General features: G+C 39.6%; 2 protein-coding genes across 12 annotated transcripts in view; one reads left to right on the top strand and one right to left on the bottom strand.

The window, feature by feature from the left end:
- The window catches only part of DEPDC5 (DEP domain containing 5, GATOR1 subcomplex subunit), a 44,546-nt gene extending 41,722 nt beyond the window's left edge, over positions 1-2,824 (bottom strand). For all 8 annotated transcript variants that reach the window (XR_011921417.1, XR_011921418.1, XM_072415547.1 and 5 more), the window contains exons 1-2: positions 2,687-2,824; positions 2,462-2,532 (exon numbers count right to left, since the gene is read on the bottom strand). Coding sequence is in view for 6 of the 8 variants with exons in the window: in XM_072415547.1 (XP_072271648.1) it covers positions 2,462-2,519 (58 nt within the window). In the remaining 2 variants the exon portion in view is untranslated. The remainder of the gene's footprint in view (positions 1-2,461; positions 2,533-2,686) is intronic.
- PRR14L (proline rich 14 like) lies at positions 2,730-18,529 on the top strand. Of its 4 annotated transcripts, none has more exons than XM_072415543.1 (8): positions 2,730-2,817; positions 5,554-5,922; positions 6,170-6,245; positions 7,543-11,176; positions 12,713-13,760; positions 14,830-14,939; positions 15,463-15,531; positions 16,992-18,529. In XM_072415543.1, exons 2-8 carry the CDS (start codon positions 5,599-5,601, stop codon positions 17,278-17,280), a joined length of 5,550 nt encoding a protein of 1,849 aa, XP_072271644.1. In that variant the 5' UTR covers positions 2,730-2,817; positions 5,554-5,598; the 3' UTR covers positions 17,281-18,529. The 4 variants fall into 4 exon arrangements, with proteins under 4 accessions (XP_072271644.1, XP_072271643.1, XP_072271646.1 ...); XM_072415542.1 differs by lacking the exon at positions 2,730-2,817 and adding an exon at positions 2,829-2,923; XM_072415545.1 differs by lacking the exon at positions 2,730-2,817 and adding an exon at positions 2,835-2,867.
- The last annotated feature ends 1,703 nt before the right edge of the window (positions 18,530-20,232 follow it).

The raw sequence follows: 20,232 nt of genomic DNA, 5'->3' as shown, positions 1-20,232 counted from the left end.
ACAAACTAACATTTCACTTTAGACAACTAGACATCCACTATGAGTGTATATTGGATTTTTTGTAACTAGAATTTCTAATTCAAAAGTGAAACATGACCATTGATAGTGTGCAATACAACAAATAAATATATTTGTATACAAACAAACCTGTACAATTTAAGAAGGCACACGATAACACTATTTACAGAAAACTGCACACAAAAAAAAAAAAAAGATAGCTGAGTTTTGTCCCATATATCAGGTTTCTATACAATGCTGCAGCCAGACTCATCCATCCTTCCCACCACTCCTCCTCTGCCACATCTCTTTTTAGTTCACTTCATTGGCTTCCATTCCACCTGAGAATCAAATTCAAGCTCCTGTGCTTTGCCCTTAAATCCCTCCATAGTTCTTGTCCCACTTACCTTTCTGACTTGGTAGGAAAGTACTCCCCCAGCCGCTCTCTCCGCTCCTTCGATGACCTACTAATGACTTCCTCACTCATAACCTCATCACATGCACAACTTTTCTAGAGCTTCCCCGACTCTCTGGAATGGTCTTCCTCGTCCTATTCGGCTTGCTCCTACCTTCTGCTCATTTAAAAGGGCACTCAAAACCCATTTCTTCAAACTTTGATACCCTTTTCTCCTGTCTCCTAAACCCTCACTATTTCCCAACACTCCATATCTCCCCCTCCTATTGTATGAAACTTCCCCCCACCGCCTAGATTGTAAGCTCTTCGGGGCAGGGTCCTCGCCTCCTCCTGTGTCACTGTCTGTATCTGTCTGTCATTTGCCATCTGTATTTATTGTACAGTGCTGCATATTATGTTGGCACTATATAAATCCCATTTAATAACAATAATAATAATAAAATAATAATAACACCCATTGATTTTGGAATCATATAGGTATCCTAGGGATAGCATTGTGACCCAAAAGGTAGACACTCCATGTTAGTACTTCACCAAACATAAATCCCCTTGGGTACATGTACACAAGCCTTAAACCACTTGGCTTACATATTTTTCACAGAGAAAAACATACCTGTATACATAGGGAGCGTGTGACACTGCTATAGGGGAATCCATATGAATTGAATACCTCTGCTTTACCTGCACTCACCTTTGTTAAACAATCCAATCAGAGGTTTTACTATGGCATCTCTCATAAACTGCCTATACCATGTACACATCACATCTGACAGCCAACATTGGCCAAATAGTAAGCCTAAACCTTCCCCTGATTAGGAAGCCCTTCTCCCAATGGGCCCGATTTATTAAAGCTCCCCAAGGCTGGAGAGAATACACTTTCATCAGTGAAGCTGAGTGATTCAGCAAACCTGGATCACAGGCCTGACTGCCCAACTACATTACAATTGTACAGAAAGAAGTAAAGATACTGTCATCACTAACCGCCTCTAAAGTACTCAATACATATTACAATATTAATGTCCAACCTGCTTTAGATTTTCCACATACTTTTAAGAAAAACCTAAACAATAAATTCAACTTTGATCAAAGATCAGTGAATAGGAATTGAATGGCCAGAATGTAACATAACTGGTTGGAGTTACAATCTTAGTTGCCTGACTTTTGCTTTAGTTAGTGACCTAAAAGGATAGATTAGTATGCCAAGCAGTGTACAAACATTTTTAGAAGGGGGGTAGCAGTGGTTTCCTTTAACTTGCATTTCTCCCTGGCTCTCTGAGACACCTGGATCTGTTGAACTTGTTCAGGAAGGAGAATGGAACTTGCGACAGCAAGCCTGTTACTAAAAGATAGATTAAAATACACATCACAGAATACATTGTGTGATTGCACACAGTCTTTAACCAGTACCATTTTATTCCTAAATCCTTTGCTTTAACAATCGATTATATTAGGTGATTTTATCACCTTTTCTATTTCAGGGAACCTTCCTCTGGATTTGGTATTGCTACAACTGACAGGGTTCAAACTCTAAAACCCAACAAAACCCTTAGGGCTCTATTTATAACACAGGGAATCTGACATTCTGCTAAACATTCCCTGATGGGAATCAATAACTACCATTAAAACACATGGACCAGGAAGATTCCCACAGGGAATGTCCAACTTACTGTTTTGTAAAAAGGCTACAACAGGCATGGAGACAAGCCTGTGCTCTGTCAGCATGATGGAGGGTATGATCCTGTGTGGAAGCAGCAGTCTCTATGCAGAGTACCTGCTGGGTCAGAGCTCTCCATTCATCAGGCAACATTTACTCCACTGATTATAGAGTTATAGGTCAGACTTAGCAGAGAGACCGCTGATTACACACAAAGTATTAGTCCCACCCTGCAGTATCCAGGCTTTAACACTCAGTCCATGGCTGATTTATAAGGAAAGCAATCAGTAAGACTGTACTCCATGCATGGTGACTGTGCTAGGAATGGTCCCTGTAAATAAAGCCATTGCAATGTGTGCAGGGAGGAAAATAGGAGGTGACATGGGTGTCCTCACCACTGCCTCCAAAGCCTTTCTTGTGGATGACCAGCTTGTAGACTTTGTTGGTTCTCATGGCGGCTTGTACCCTGTAGGAACAGGAAAAAGAGAGAAATGACAGTTGTCACTGGGCAAAGGTACAGGGGGAAGAAATACAGAGGGGGACATGCTGGGATCAGACAGGAAGTGGCACGGGTGGGGAGGGTAAAATGACACACAGCTATTAATGAGCCCGAAATTCACCTGCCAACCAGCCTCCTGGTGAACCAGGGCTCGGGCACTGCGCTATATCAGCGGAAGCCCCGGGTACCACTTTGAAGAGCTCACGTGACGTGTGGCCGGAGATGACGTCAGGGATGGTGGCAGGAAGTGAGGTGAGCGCCCGGTCGGGAGGAGATAGTGACGGAATCATGAAGCTTCGGAGGTAGTGAGAGGCTGGAGAGAGGGAGCGAGGCGCAGGATGGGAGGAGTGAAAGCCGGGTATGGAGAGCTCACATACCGGGGGGAGGAGGAGGGGAGACACTGACAGCTCCGGCCTGCTGACACGGCTCAACTTTTACTTTAGTGAAACTTAGCTGGTCGCAGCGAATATACGGCGAACGTCAGGGCTCTATCGATACTTCCATTTTACTTCTAAACTTCTTCTCTGTTATATCCCCCTATCCGGGTATAATAAATATACAGGGGCAGCTTCATCTCTGTTATACCCCCCTATCTGGGTATACTATATATATACATACATACAGGGGCAGCTTCACCTCTGTTATACCCTCTTATCCGGGTGAATAATATATACAGGGGCAGCTTCATCTCTGGTATACCCTCCTATCCGGGTATAATATAGTATAATATATATACAGGAGAAACTTCATCTCCTATATACCCTCCTATCTGGGTGTAATATATACACAGGGGCAGATTCATCACGGTTATACCCCCCTATCCAGGTATATTATATACACAGGGGCAGCTTCATCTTTGTTATCCCCCCTTATCCGGGTATATTCAATACACAGGGGCTGCTTCATCTCTGTTATACCCCCCCTATCTGGGTATAATATATACACAGGGGCTGCTTCATCTTTGTTATCCCCCCTTATCCGGGTATATTCAATACACAGGGGCTGCTTCATCTATGTTATACCCCCCTATCCGGGTATAATAAATATACAGGGGCAGCTTCATCTCTGTTATACCCCCCCTTATCTGGTTATATTATATACACGGGCAGCTTCATCTCTGTTATACCCCCTTATCTGGGTATACTATATATATACACAGGGGCAGCTTCATCTCTGTTATACCCTCTTATCCGGGTGAATAATATATACATGGGCAGCTTCATCTCTGGTATACCCTCCTATCTCGGTGTAATATATATACAGGGGCAGCTTCATCTCTGGTATACCCTCCTATCCGGGTATAATATATATATACAGGAGAAATTTCATCTCTTATATACCCTCCTATCTGGGTGTAATATATACACAGGGGCAGATTCATCACTGTTATACCCCCCTATCCAGGTATATTATATACACAGGGGCAGCTTCATCTCTGTTATCCCCCCTTATCCGGGTATATTATATACACAAGGGCTGCTTCATCTCTGGTATACCCCCCTATCCAGGTATATTATATACACAGGGGCTGCTTCATCTCTGTTATCCCCCCTTATCCGGGTATATTATATACACAAGGGCAGCTTCATCTCTGGTATACCCCCCTATCCAGGTATATTATATACACAGGGGCTGCTTCATCTCTGGTAAACCCCCCCTATCTGGGTATATTATATACACGGGCAGCTTCATCTCTGTTATACCCCCCTATCTGGGTATAGTATAGACACAGGGGCAGCTTCATCTCTGTTATACCCCCTATCCGGGTATGTTATATATACACAGCGGCAGCTTTATCTCTGTTATACCCTCCTATCGGTGTGAAAAATATATACATGGGCAGCTTCATCTCTGTTATACCCTCCCATCTGGGTGTAATATATATACAGGGGCAGCTTCATCTCAGTTATACCCTCCTATCCGGGTATATTATATATACACACGGGCAGCTTCATCTGTTATACCCCCCTATCTGGGTGTAATATATATACAGGGGCAGCTTCATTTCTGCTTTACCTATACAATCTGCTCATAGCAAATATGTGGGGGCACCCACACGACCATCATTTTCCTTTACTTCCACTTTATATCTGGGTGTAATTAATATACAGGGAGTGCAGGGTACCAACACCACTTCTCTGTTTTACTCTTATCCTCTGCTAATAGAAAATATATGGGGGCAAACATGGCCCCGTTATCACTTCTCTGGTACTTCTGTACTTGTAGCCAGCCGTAATGGATATGTAGGGACAGCCAAGGCACCGGCATCTATTCTGTTTTACTTATTCCCCCTTGTCCATGTGTAATAGATTTACAGGGGCAGTATCATCTGTTATTCCCTCTTATCTAGCTGTGATGGCTATATGGGGGCAGTGTAATTTCTTTTTTTACCTATGCAATAAAATCTTAGCAAATGTGTGGGGGCAACCATGGCACTGTCATAATTTGTCCTTCACTTCTACACTTATTCAGTTGTAATCAAAGACTGTATGGTATCAACAGATCTTTACAGACTGCTTGGATTATACTGGTGGTACCCTCTTTTCTGCTTGTAGTAGAATATAGAATCCTCTGCAGTGGTGTCACTGCTTCTGTTTTATTTATACTTCTGTCTGGTGATGGTGGATATGTAATCGGAGCCACAGCATGATCACCATCACAGCATGATCACCACATCTGTTATATAACACAGATACACACTGGGTGAGGGGGTGATACTGAAGAGGAGTGGATATGTAGGCAGACCTTTGGCACATCACTACTACTCTAACCTAATCATAGTGGATATATCGCTCATACTGGGGGAGTGGCCATTATCACCTCTTATACACTCTTGGGGTTGTACGTGATATAAAACACACTGCATGAGTAGGAAACAGCCATTGCTGTACTGTCAATTGTGTGATGAACCGCTAACATGTCACAGTTATATTTTTTATAACTTACTTTTGAAAAAAAAAATGTAACACAATCAATTTTTTCCCCTAGGGACCTGCAGGCAGGTCAGAACATTAATCCTCATCACATGTCATAATGCTGGGACTTGATGTTCAGGAGCAGAGCCAGATACCTTCACTGGAGTCCTCCTTGAGCAATACGGAAAACCACAAGTGGCCTATACTACATGTGCACTTCATAGATAATCTAATATCAAACTGGGATATCAAGGATCAGGAAGATCTGAAAACTGATCAAAAGCACCCCCTGCCAAAAACCGATATTGTCAACATTACTGAGTTTCCATCTTGTACAGGGAGCCAGAACTGCGGTGGACACTATATCATAAACCCGTCTGTAATGCTGGGTACTTCAATGGAAATTGCAAGTGCTACTCAGAAGATGGATCCCCAAGGACTGGTAAATAGAATGGTTTTTACACTTTTTTTTTTTATTAAAATATGATTTATTTCATTGGTACACTTTAGGGTAAACCTTTGGTATCAGACGGCAGTGGAGGTTTGAACAATTGTCAGCTAAGCAGGTGTTGATCAAACAATTGCTTTAATAAATTAATATTTAGTTGTAATTAAATGCTGATCAAATTGCAAAACAAAAAAACGCATAAGAGTCTGCAATGTTGTAACAATGGCTTTGTTAATTTTAGGTTGAATCTGCTTCTGTGAAGGATATGCTTGAAATCGACATTCCTCCTGAGCTTTCTGCTGAGCCTCATGTAAAAGGTAATGCATGGTTTAATTCTTACCATCAGCAGGCCACATGCACAATATTAAACCTTTTCCTAAATAAATTCCTGGCTGGTTAAATCTGGAAATACATGGACAATTTTAGATCAGATCATGTAACAATGAACTGGTATCTGTTATAAGCATTCAGATGAAGGGTGGTAAACGGTGTGTGTATGTGTAAGATGAATCCATTGGAAAGAGATCTGTAGGAGGACTAGATCTTCAAGGTAATTTTTCTCTTTAGAGGCAATGGTCAAGTGCAAAGAAAAAGCTTTGCTTAAAGAAAATTAAATGAAAATTAAATACAACTATCCGGTAGATAATTTGTTTTAGTTAGTTTTAAACTGTATACCCTGTGTAAATGGAAACTTGCTGTGTTGCAAAAAGAATGGTCCAAAAAAAAGTCTCCATTTAGCAAGTTCCCAAGGAATGCCAGGTATTTACAATATAGCAAGCAGTTGCTACTGAAGTGTTGTACCACCCTCTTTGGAGATTTGGGCTCGACTGTTTTGCAGGGTTATTGAAAGGATGGTGGAGGTACAACACTGAACACAGCAACACAGAAGTCAAGGTAAAAGGTGTTTTGTTTTTTTTAATTGTACAATAATTGTCGCTGCAAAGGATCTGTGACGATCCTTTCCTACGACAAACGACTGCCCAATGCTTGAACGAATGCTGTAAAATACAGTACTGTTCTGCTTTATGTAGAGGGGAGAACGATGGAGTGGCACCCCGCCGCACTCTCTCTCCTTTTCTTGCATCACGATCGTTCTCTGTCCATCCACCGTCGTCCGATATCAGCCCTGAGCCGATTATCATACAAGAACCATTGCACGTGTGTATGTAGCTTTAGATGGAAGCACACCAGTAAAGTGAACCTTGCAGTCTGTGGTACATTAACAGACGGGATTGTGTAAGAGACTCCGGGGATGATGCAACCCTAAATTCAATTATTAACAAGAATATTATATAGGGCAGGTAAGGACATTTGAATATTGCAAATACAGTCAAATATTAGTTGATCTAGAAATGGGGTTTAGTTCATAAAATGTTCTGATTTAGTTAAACCATTCACAGTAAGTTTGTTATATATTTGTAATCATGCATACCAGGCTACTGTATTCAATGTAATATGAAAGTCTGAAGAAAGATCCAATAGGCCTGAGTGACAGATGGTCCCTTTATTAGACAGATACAGTTCAATCATTTCAGAAAAATGAATGGTTCAGACAATACAGTTGTTGAGTAAGAGACTGGAGACTTAGCATGTAATTTATTTTCTCTCTTACAGATAACCAAACTTTAAGTAAATCTGTGTCCGATAAAGTTATATGTATGGAGGACGAAGGTTTACTTTCTGAGCAGAATGTGAAAGATGATGATCTGCAGTGCAAGAGTAATAAGTCTCTAGATCTAAAAGAATCAGATTCTTCAGGGAAGCTCACAGAAGTCTCTTTATTGGTAACTGAGCTTCAGAACTCACCTGGGCAACCTTCAGATGAACATAACGAATGTACTGTGGCCATTTCCCTAGAACAAACAGGACTGTCCAATGATCCAAGTAATGGAAGTTCCTGTATGTGCCTTGGAGACCAAAAAGTGCCACTTTATTCTTGTACATCAAATAATATGAGTAAGAGAACACAAGGTGAGTGTGATATACAGGAAGGCCTTGTGTTATGTAAAGACTCTTTCATCTGCAAGGAATTGGAGTGCTCTGATATTGGAGAAAGCCGTGCATCTTTGCTTTCCACAAGATTTGAAGGAAATATGACTGAAAATGATACAAGACCGAAACAAAATTGTTTGATGCACATGCAGAATGTGTCACAGTCAAAGGACGTTTGTGCCCAGCAGCCACTTGATATGACTTCTTGTAAGGAAAGCCAACATAAAAAGGATTGTCTTTGTACACCTGTTTCAAATAACTCTTTGGTGGTAAAAGAGGAGAGTCATTTGGAAGAGGTTGGATCACTGAACATATCTAAGTATTTGCTCTCAGAGTCTTTGAAATGTTTTAATGCAATAGAGAGTGTGACCTTACAACCAAATATTCAAACTACCGTTGACAACATGTGTGCCAAATCATATGATACACAGGAATGTTCTAATTTGCTCAACACAGGGAAATGTGACGTCCATATACAAAGCGTCTCTTCAGATTGTCTTGAAGATCTTAACTGTCCCAATAACCTTGAAAAGGTTGATGGTATGACACAGGAGCTGCAGTACACCATTTTACAAAATGAAAAGCTTCCCCTTATATCAAATGTAGCTCAATTGCCTACAGTCAACTGCACCACACAGTTAATGGACCTTCACAGCACAGAACCTAATCTTGGATGTGACACAATCTTATCCTGCAGGATTGCAACAAGCACTGATTCTGACAAAACTACGGGGAAGCAGTCTGAAGGTAATCTATTGTCTTCAGGTTTTGAGAATCTGAATGCAATCACCAAACCTAAAAACTCAATGTTTTCCAGTCACAGCCAGTCCTCATCCACATCTCTAGCAATTAACACCAGCTTGGGCTCGGATAATTTTCAAGTGCATTGTCAAACACCACCTGCAGAGTGCCAGTCAGTAGCTGATCGGGCTAGTCCTTTGGGAATCACACCGCAGATGTCCCTTGTACCTTATGTGGATATTTTTCGCTTTTTATTAAAGCCGCCCAGTGTGCCTGATGCATTATCTTTGAATAGAACTAACACTATTTTTAAAAAGGCAAAATTCCAGAAGCTCAAGTTATGGAACTATTTAAAATATGATAGATTGCCATGGTGGGAATATAAAAAACATTCCTTTTTAGTGCATTTTTCAGGTCAGCTGAACTCTATAAAACCTCTTCTTTTGAAATGGCCGGATGATAAATGTAATGTTCCAAAAAGCCCGCTTCGTGGTCGTGCAATTTGGACCCAGAGGGTGGAAAAATCAAATGAAGGTGTACCTTCCAGAAATGTGAATCCTACAATTGGCCAGGCCACATTCCTTTCTTCTGGTTCAGAAGCTGCAAATGTAAAGCTATTGTCTTGTTCTCCAGTAGTTGAAATCAGAAGTGAAGGGGAGTCAAAATCCTATTCACAGGTAAAAGATGCCTGTTTGCAAAAACCAAAAAATTGCACTCATACTTCATTCTCTAGCAGCCGTATTGTACAAAGTACTGTCTTACAAGAAGATAAATTGATCTCTCCTTTGAATTGCTCTAAAATAAAGCGGAGAAGCACACATATGTCCACTAGATCTAGTAACAAATTAAATTACAAAGGGTCTTCTGAATACTTGCATACAATGATACACCTTGAGCCCTCTGCATCATCAATTCATCAAGATTCAACAATAAACATTCAATCTTTTTTTGTTTGTAACCAACCATCTCACTTTAAATTATTTGAGGGGAAAAAATCTCCACCTGAAAAACAAGTTGGAACACTTAAACGCAAAAGAATTTGTAGCAGGCCTGAAAAACCTCTGCCTACTAATAAGAAAGCACTGACGTTAAAATGTAATCGTCCGTTATCAATAGACTGCCCTACACATCCTACATGTTGTCGAAAGGAAATGGGGGTTACTGTTAATGAAAATTGTACACCTAAACGTCAACCTCAAATCCTTACTTGGATGATACAAGAAGCAAAAAGACCAAAGACTAGTCATGAAAGTTGTGGCCAACCACCTAGTTTGGACATGAAAGGTTGTATTGATACCAGTTTCCAAAAATCTCTCAATCTTCATCCTCCCTCGGGGAAAGATACTTCCAAAATAACTAAAATCCGAGATCTTTCCAGGAATAAATATATGACCAGTGAAATATCAATGAGAAGACAGCCAAGCAGAAAGTGTAAAAGCATTTTTATGCAAAAATATAATATCCCAAATTCCAGCATGCAGACTTGTAAACCTTCTAAAGCTTTCCCCACACATACCTGCAATTTCACTAACCGTAGACTTTTACCATCAAAATATTCTGTTCCAAAAGTAACTTCCTATACTTATGTAGAGAAGGTCAGAAAGGATGTCCTTCCTCTAGACAAGTGCACTGCAGAACAAACATTGTTGCACCAACTATCAGCAATTGCCAGTAGACTAACTGCACCATGTGAGATTTCACCCCGATCAATGGCTTCATCTAGCACTACAAAACTTGTTCCCTTCAGAAATGTTCAGCTTCAGGCAAGAAAATTGCTGAATGTTTTTTCCTGTGTAAATATGAAAATAAACTCCCAGTTGGCAGGGAATATTGACTTTCCATCGAGCCGTGACCATCTTCTTTCACAATTTATGGATCTTTATCCTTCGTATCTTACTAGCAGCTTTTCCTTGCCTACCTTGAATGCAACCATGTTCCCTGTATCTTTTCACATGAAAATAGAGCCAGGAGTTTTATCAGACTTTATTAAGTTCAGTCCCCCTGATTATATGTTTAAAAGTGTTCTTCCTGTAACTAATTCGAAACAACTTTCTGAGTGGACTTTATCCTTTTTCCTCTCTCCGCACTTCCCTGCTACAAGTGAAAGCATTCAGCTTTTAACTCACTGGAACCCACACTTCAGGTGTTTGGGCACTTCAAAATCTGACTCTTGCTACAGAGATAAATTTAAAAGAAAGTCTGGATGCTCAATGCTTGGACTTCATACAGTACTTGCACTTTCATCTCCTGGCTGTTACAGATTGTGGACCAGGAAACGAAATCTGGGAAGCAGGATCCCCACCGTCCAAAAACTTTCCGTGACTCACTTTGCACATGGACTAAAGGGATTGCCACCACAGTTTTCCTGGAAAAAAGAACTGTTCTCCTCTCTGGCTTTTTCACTTGGCCGTGTGATGTCTATGTGGAGTCGCCATGGATTTTCTGTCAACTCTGATTTTGCCACACCGCACCCTCACTGCAGTTCACAGAACCCAAACCAGAGCCTAAGCATGAGGTAACCAACACAGTATATTCTTTTAAGACAGTATAAATTTAGATTACTAAAGGTTAATAGTGGCAGCAGGGCCTCCATGATAACTTTCTGGGTTGCATACAAGGCAAACTTTTCCCATATCTAAAGTTCCAGCACTGCTTGATTAGGGTGTCCACTACAGAACTACCCCTTACTTCCCACACCTTAGATGGCAGCCCTAAGTTGCAGTCACAGGGAAATGTATGAAATCTACAAGTTTTAGCATACACTTCAAATACGTAGCAAGCTGTCATGCAGAAAATTGAGAATAGATGCTCACTTTCCTTTTTAGAGAAGCTTTAGACCTTCAGCAGGATCAAGCAACCTCCCGCTACTCCCAATGACTGGCATCTTGCCAGCCCCTTAGGCTTTCTCACCATAACTCTGATTCCTAAAGATCTCGCACTTAGCAGTAAAGGGTTCAGTACTGTTTACGGTCAATCTCCATTCATTATCTTTTGGACTTCTGTGTTAGGGGGCTACATGTAGCCTCTTTCCTGAGACAGCGGTTCAATGTCCAATAATTGAGAAAGCCGTAATCTCATTGCCAGTCTGAACATAGCCTAGGTGAAAGTTTCCCAGTACACTGGGCTCGATTTATTAAAGCTCTCGAAGGCTAGAGAGGATACACTTTATTCAGTGAAGTGGGGTGATTCAGCAGACCTGAAATGGGTCTGGTACAGGATTGAAAACCTTTGCTAACAAATAGCAAATTACTTTTAGGAATCCATTCCAGGTATTCTGGATTTCCCAACTTCACTGAAGAAAGTGTATCCTCTCCAGTCTTGGAGCACTTTAATAAATCAGGACCAATGTCTTTTCAGTCTGAAGATATGTGACCTACGCACAGTGTGGTGCCTGCATTTTCTAGAATTGTAATATTGATCTATTACAATAGTTGCTAGTAAGAGCGTTAATCTGCAGTGGGTGGTGAACTCTGTCCAATATCAACCCCCCACCTTTCAACAGAATACTCATCAAAATATAGACACAGTAAATACTTTTCTGGTGCAGTTTATCATAGCTTTCAAGGTTGTCTGGATAGCTGCAAATTTTCAAACTGTTCTGTCCCTTTTAAGCCTGCACTCCTAAGGGTCCTTCTTATTTACTGTTACTAGTTTAGCAGCATTGCTAATGAGGCTTAGATCTTGAGGAACTGGGAATTACCTGAAGCTGTTATCCAATCCTTACTCCTGGTCTGGTAATGTGCTTTTTTGCATACCTATATTTTTCGGGCGCCTTACAACTTCCTTGAATGCTGATTAGACAGAGGTCCAGCTCTAAATAAATACAACATCTATAAATACAAATCTATATGTGATTATTTAGGTTGAGGGATAAAAGGTTAAGGTACTATAATTTAAAAAATAAAAATAAGTCTGCTTTAGGGACATAAGGGGTTCCAAAAAACTCTATTACTAAAACCACTATGCTTGTGTATTTTTGTATGGTATTTTCAGTACGTAAAATATATAGTTCTTCTGTAATCTGTGTTTTTTTTTTTTTCTTTTTTCTTAGCGTACCATTTCTCAACCCTGCTACTGATTTGATACCAAAGAACTCTCTTACACCACATGAACCACAACTTCAGGTTGTGTCATCATGGCAAGAGAAATATTCTTGTCTTTCAAACCGCATATCTACTTTATCTGAACATGCCAACAGATTATTCTTGGATGAAGATGGTGGTCGTGGGCTTTCATGCAGTTTATTCACAAGGCAAGACAAAGATGCCAACTCTCTAAACTGTTTGCCTTACCAGCAACAAGGGGATTTCTTCAGTTTATTTACAGAGCAAGTGAGCGGTTTCGAGCTACCACCTCCTTTGTCCACTGAGCAAAGCAATGGTCTTAGTCATATTCACTGTGTGTCTCTAGAACAAGATGGTGTTCTTGAGCCTCCAAATATTTTGTCCAATGTGCAAGCCAACAGCATTCTATCTACTGAACAAAGCAAAGAGCTTCGGCCCCCATCCAATTTATCTCTTCAGCAAGAAGCATTCAAACCAACCCATTATTTGCCAATTGACCAAGATAATAGTTGTGAGCCTACCTGTCAACTCTCCACTGAGAAAGACAAAAGTTCTGGACCTTCCTGCAGTTTGTCTAGTGCGCAAGGTAATGGTCTTGGACAATCATGTGGCATGTCCATCGAACATGGCAATGGTCTTGGACATCTATGCAATTTATCTAATAAGCAACATATTGGTATCAAGCTTCTGCATTATTTAATTGCTCAGCAAGAAGTTCCTAGATTTCCCGGTTGTATGACCTTGGAAGAAAAGAAGGGTATTGAAGTTACAGATGTTGTGCCCAGTGAGCAGGGTAATGATGTGAAAACCCCATGTTCCTTGTCTCCTCCACAAGCTAATAGTCTTGAGGCTCCACACTCTTTACCCGATCTGAAACAAAGTGAACTTGGAAATCACAATGTGTCTATTCTGCAAGACAGTCACGACCCTCCATGCATTGTGATAAGATCAAATATGCAAGTGTGTCCTGTGGAGAAAAAGGAAAAACTGAATATTCCTCATGCAAAAGCTGAGCCTCAAAACCAGGAAAATGAGGTAAGGACAAAACGTTAAAAAACAGAATACATTTTCTTCACCAGATATAGCATGCATTTGATGCTGACCTAAAACTAAAATCACAGTCTTGCTGTCTCTGCTGTCGGGGGTCTCCTTATAAGTGATTTCTCTCTTAGGCTCATTTGGAAAATAATTTAAGGAGAAATATTTCTTTGGGAGACATAAACAGCAAGAGAATCCTGGAAGTTTGTATAGCTTTACTTTTTGGGCTCTATTTATAAAGCAGTGCATCTGGCATTCTCTCAGACATTCCCTGGTGGGAATCAATTACTGCCTTTGAAACACCTGGACCTAGAAGATTCCCACAAGGGAATGTGTGGGGGAATGTTGGATCACTGCTTTTTAAATAGAGCACTTTTGAGTGGATTTTTCTTTTCTTCCCCGTGTTGGAGAGATTTACTAACTACCTTAATGTCTCATTCAAAGATTGAAAGTGAGGCAATCTTCCATTAATTTTTTTAAATCAATGTTCTCTCCAGCAATAGTTTTTTCCAGCTTTTTGATTATTATGAACAGTTTTGTATTGTTTCCATGCCAACCTGCTCCTGTAATTGTAATTTAATCATTTAGTGCTCTGATTGGTTAGCAAGTTTAGTGCTTTTTCCTTTTAATTGATGATCCCAATCTCCCATGAGCCATTGCAGCCTCACCATGGTGACGAAGATCGCAGAAGGGTCAGAGCAGTTTTTTTTTCTTCTGGGATATTTTAGAGGTTTTAGAAGCTTTAAAAATAAAAAGTAAAGCCCAGACAGATCCATATAACTTAGCTTTACACCACAGTGATAAAAACAGAATGGGAGGATAGAGCTTCCTGAGGTACCCACGCATGCCCTTTTTAAAAGGTTTTTTGTTTTTTTGTTTTTTTTTTTTAAGGTGATTTTATCTTATTTTAATTTTTCTGTAAATCAATAAATCCATATCCTCTCCAGCATTAGTTTTTTTATTATGAATGTTTAGCTACCTATTAGTTCTATGCAAACCTTCTTTCCTGAAATCACTTCTTTCCTTTCTTTCTAAACCCCCCCCCCCCTTCTTTTTTTTTTTTTAGAAAGAAGAGGGTAAACAAAGGCCTCTAAAAGTTTCTGAATTTCCAATTCGCAAAACTATTCAAAAGCTTCCATTAGATCTGACTCCTATGGGTCTCCCCAGACCAAGGCGGTAAGAAAAAATACTCTTCTTTTTTCATACATATATACTATATTTATGTTTTAGATAATTTACTTAAATTGTTTACTTTTAGGCTTAAAACAGAAATAAAAACAATAAGCATGTCTCACATACCGCTTAGTAAACTTAGCTGGAACTATTTTATGAGGGGGCAGTATAAAAGAATCTTAAATCAGAAATATTAAATTTGACATAAATGGGGCATTGTTCACAATTATGTTGCCAGTACAGTATACATATGGCCTATAGTAGTCTGGCATCCATTCTGAACGGGTAGCATTCCTAAGTAAAAATAGGTAAATAGATATAGGCACAGCATAACACAGGTTATAGGGGAGGGTATTGTTTGTTTGTATTCAGTGACTTGGAGACAGGTGACTTCAGAATTACACACAGAAAGCAGGCCCTTCTCCATCTCTATCAGTCTTGTCACTGTTACTGATCTTTTTCAATACAGTTTAAATACCTATCCACATGTATACAATCAGCTAAAACTTTCTTTGTTCAATTTTAGGGTAAACAAGAAAGAATACAGTCTGGAGGATATTTATACTAACAAGAACTACAAATCCCCACCAGCTCGGTAAGTTAAAGAAAACTTAAAAAACTAATTGCATACTATATTAGAAGTGCCAGAATTTCCCAGTTCCGTTAAACATACCGTTTGTTTGCAACTTTGTGATGATCTGTTTCTAGTGCACCAGATAAAGAAGAAAAGCTTTTTTTAGGTTGTTGCTCACCAATGGCCACAAAGCATGTATGATAAAGAACAAATCATTTTTTTGAGCATTGAAGTATTTAGGTTTACACAAATTCAAATTTAAAAAGGTAAAATCACTGAATAATCAAGCAACAGTGCAGTGTGGCTCAGTAGTGTTTATGGTGCCCACATGTCTGAATGCACACCCAATGTCTGAGCTATCTCAAATGGCGCTTGGGGACCTCCATCCAAACATGGATCAGTGAAATGATTATGGACTTTGTAAAGCGATGTGTAATATGTTGCTGCTATACTTACTACAGAGATGTACAGCATAGATTTGTTTTTTTTGGTGTTTTTTACTTTTGTCCAAGTAAAATTTGAACTAGGAATATTTTAACCCCCTTCTTCCAAACAATGTATAAATGTAATTATCCGGGGATGTTTTGGGTTTATCTACCTTATTAATGTCAGTACTTCTTATATTACTGTATCTATTTGAAACCCTACCAGTTTCCCCATCGGTGCTTAAACACCTCCAAGAGGAAGTGTTGCACTTTATATGGGCCTACTAAACACACAGATTGGCGAAAACGGTCCTATGTTCCCCAGAGGGAACTAGGGGGATTTAAATACTACAGTGTGACTCATCTCCTATCAATTAGCCTCATGGGCTACACTGGCCCTCCTTAACAGCTGGATGGATGCTTTGGAGCTCTACGGTATCGCTATCAGATAATCTACTGTTGTCCCCTATCCAATTTACCAAACACATCTGGCAAAAAGTTTTGCTTAACAAGTGGCCGCTCCCCATTTTGTGTACAAATTCCAGATGGTAATACCAGTAGGATGGCTTGCCATTGGCAATCCAAAGGAGTATTTTATTTGTTATACATCATAGGACATGTAAAAATGCTCCACTTTAAAGAATTGCAGGAGAATTTTTTTGAATTGTCTGCAAACTCCTATTACAGCTACCTCCAAATACATCATTTTGCTGAGTCAATCGGCCCTTACTTGAGCTTTGCTCTGCTTACCCTTTTTGGGCGGATTTGCGTATGTGAACAAGAAGGTAGGGGCCTGATCTCTGATGTATATCAAATTCTGGCAGGGGGACATTGATTCTACCATATCTCCCTCTTACATATGTAAATGGGATATTGGCGTAAGAGATACTGGGTAGACTGAAAGTACCTTGTTCCTTTAAATAGGAGCCCATCAATTGGTAGACAATTCCAACCTGCTAACCCTACTGTTTCACCTATCTTTATAAATATATTAATCTTTTGATCTTTGCCTTTTTTGTTCTCTTAAAAACTCTTCTCCTTGCTGTTTCTCTTTAGGAGCCTTGAAACAATATTTGAAGAACCCAAAGAGAAGAATGGTGTCTTCATTTCTCTCTCTCAGACAAAGAGAAAACGAATTCTGGAGTTTAGGGACTGTACATTGCCCAGGCCAAAGAGAGCCAAGTACAAAGTGAGGGTCTTGACAATCTGCAAGCGGGGACGAAGAGCAGCTGTGGAAAAAAAGCAACTGGATGCCCTTCTCATACAGAAACTAATGGACCTGGAAAACATTTTATTAGAGCAGGAGGCCTTGGAAAATAACTCTTCTGCTGAACAGCCCAGTTGACAAATGGCAGATTTCTTTCTTTCAGAGTAAACTAAAGATCTACATAGATTGTATTGTGTTACTATCAATATATAAATATTCTAGTTTTTAAATATTGTTGTATGATTTTACAATAGTGGTACTAAGCTGTGGCAGGTTTTTTTCTTCTGTTTTAAAAGGTTTAACTCTTGCGAAACTGTTATTTCAGTCATGGATAGGTACTTAATTATGTACTGGTTTCTAATATTTCTCAGGGACTTCATTGGCAAGTTTTTCCCACAAGAATTCTCTGTTCTAGTGTTTTACCTAACATAGTCTTTTAGTACCAACTGCCACATTCTGCATTACATGAAACCAATACTTGTCCATGGGTAAGGAGACCCCTTTGGTCATGACTACAGAAGGTGGGTGGCTGTATACTTGGGAACTGAGATCCCATTTCTGGAATCTGGTAAGGAGTGGGGGGGGGGGGTCACCAGGTAAGCCAATGAGCCTGTCTATGTGAAACTACACATTTGTTGGGGGCAATGGCCCTTTACAATTTTCATTGATCAAACTAAAGCACATTTGATCACCAAAACTTTTGCCTTCATATATTCTGCAAAAATGACCAGATTCCTAAGTACACTACTCTGGATTTCAAACCAAAGCAGCAAAAGGCATTCTGCAAACCTTGTGATTGCTGCTGGACACAACTGAGCAAAAGTTCTGTTCTGCTTTTAATGTATAAGGCTTTAAACAATATTGTTGAATCAGATTTCTGGAAGCTTTTAATTGGGGAGTGTTGCAAAAGTGTATTGTATTTCCCTTTTTATTTATATTTTTCTTTCTGATGCTTTTTTGTGTTTCCTGCCAGCACAAGCTAAGCCTGAACAGTGCACCACTTTGGTGCAATCTTCCCCATATAGTGCTTAGTACTGGCTCTTTATGTATATATTTTGGGCAGTTTCTTTCTACTCGCTGTACTTTTTGTTCTTTTGTACTTTTTTTTTTTTTTTTTTTTTTTTTTAATAGTGGGCCCCACATTTTTTTTTTTTTAGGAGTTTTAACTTTGCTGGCTGCTGTTGTGAGGGTTGAAAGTTCTTATTTCCCCTCTGTGTTGTGATAAGCAGTGTGCGCTTTTGACACGTACTCCATACACTGCACCTTCTGTGAATTTGAGATAAGTCTGTGAGTTTGTGTGTTTTTCTTATGTTAAGTTATGAATAATAAATAAATGAAAGCTGCTCTTACTGTTATGTCCTAGTAGTGCAATAAATTATCACATGCATTATATTCCAATTTCTTTAAAAGGGCATCCATGTGTTGAACTTTTTACTAAATAGCTTCACTTATTACTTGTCTTATTTTTAGTGTTATATTATCAATACTTCAAAAACAGAGAATTTAGGCCTGCATTTAACTGGCTAAATGCCTAATCCCAAATGGATTGGCATAAATGTTACGTTAAAAATATATATGTAAATGTTTTTGTTTCAACATTTTGGTTACATAGGAAATAATTGCCTAAAGAGTAATAAAGAACCAAATAGTGTTCTTTATTATATAGATATGTAATGCCCAGAGCCAGTGCATAGAGTATGTACATTTGACCCTTCTTGTTAGATTCCCAATACCTTGCTGTCCCAAAAACAAAGTTTTGCTTTCCTTTTCACGTGGCTATTAGGAAATTCAGGCCACATATTTATGCATTTCTGGCATATAAAAATTGCTCTAGGAGAAATAGAAGGTAAGTATTCAGTAAAAATAGAACAGCGCAAAATACGTATACATTTCAATTGTCTACATTTTCCAATTCAGAAGAAAAAAAATACATGAAATCAATAATGTAAAACTTTAAGAGGATTAACCACCTGGGCTGGAGCACAACAGCAACCACCTAAAACTAGAAGGATCCTTGTAGCTTACCAAGATGCAGAGACTAATAACAGCCAATGATGGGTTCCCTATGTGATCCATACATTTATAAATCTAATGTAGGCTGTAACCAATAGGAGCAAAACATCTTAGGAATCTACTACACAAAGTAGATATGTTCAGTTAGGTAGACAGGTAAGTACTCTGACCTTTGCGATGCTAGGTTCCCAGTTTCTAATCTAATGGAGTTTGCAGGTTCTCCCTGTGGGCACCCCAGTTTCCTTCCGCAATCTAAAAACATGCAGTTAGGTTAATTGGCTTCCCTCCCAACATTGACCTTGGATTGTGTTAAAGATATATAACTATGATAGTGATAATAAATTGTGAGCCCTCTTCAAGGACAGCTAGTGACATGACTATGGACTTTGTACAGCACTGCGTAATATGTTGGTGCTATATAAATACTGTATAATAATACACTGCAAGAAATGCAGCTGTGATTTGGACCAACAAACGGCAGTGTAGAACAATGTTTGCTCTGCGCTTAAGTCAACAGTTTTAGGTGACCTTCTTAGCTCTATCTGGACTTTCTGATGTTACACACAGCCATCAGTGTGAAAAAGACTGCACAAGGCCCACTTCACCAGCTGCCTCGGAAAAGTTACAGTGTTACCTCTTTGCACAAATTACATTGTAGTATTCTGCACATAGATTATCAAGATATGCTAATGTCTAGGACAGCTATTCTGAACCAGGGTTCCATGGATGGCACTTGCATAGTTCTATATATGATGTAATTTCACAGAGCTACATGCATAAAACGAATTATGTTTTAAGGTTTCTATCAAGGTAGCATTCTATGCACCACTGTAGGGAGGGGGTCATAATTCACATTGTGCATTTCTTTATGATGGTTTATAGATTTAATATGGCAAAGGTTCCCTGAGACCTGAAAAACATTTTAAGGGTTCCCCAAGCTAAAAAGGCTGAGAAAGGCTGGACTTTGGGTTGAAAAGGTAAGTTCCACAAAGCTGCATGTAAGAAGTTTTTGCCTCTTGCTTCAGAAGGGTCCTGGGATTGTCTGGGTGCAGAGGAAGAAGTGATAGATGGCTTTGG

Source organism: Pyxicephalus adspersus, chromosome 6 (genome assembly GCF_032062135.1).
Source record: "Pyxicephalus adspersus chromosome 6, UCB_Pads_2.0, whole genome shotgun sequence".
Taxonomy (NCBI): domain Eukaryota; kingdom Metazoa; phylum Chordata; class Amphibia; order Anura; family Pyxicephalidae; genus Pyxicephalus; species Pyxicephalus adspersus.
Note: the sequence above shows the minus strand (reverse complement) of the source record. Positions and strands in the feature narration are given on the sequence as shown.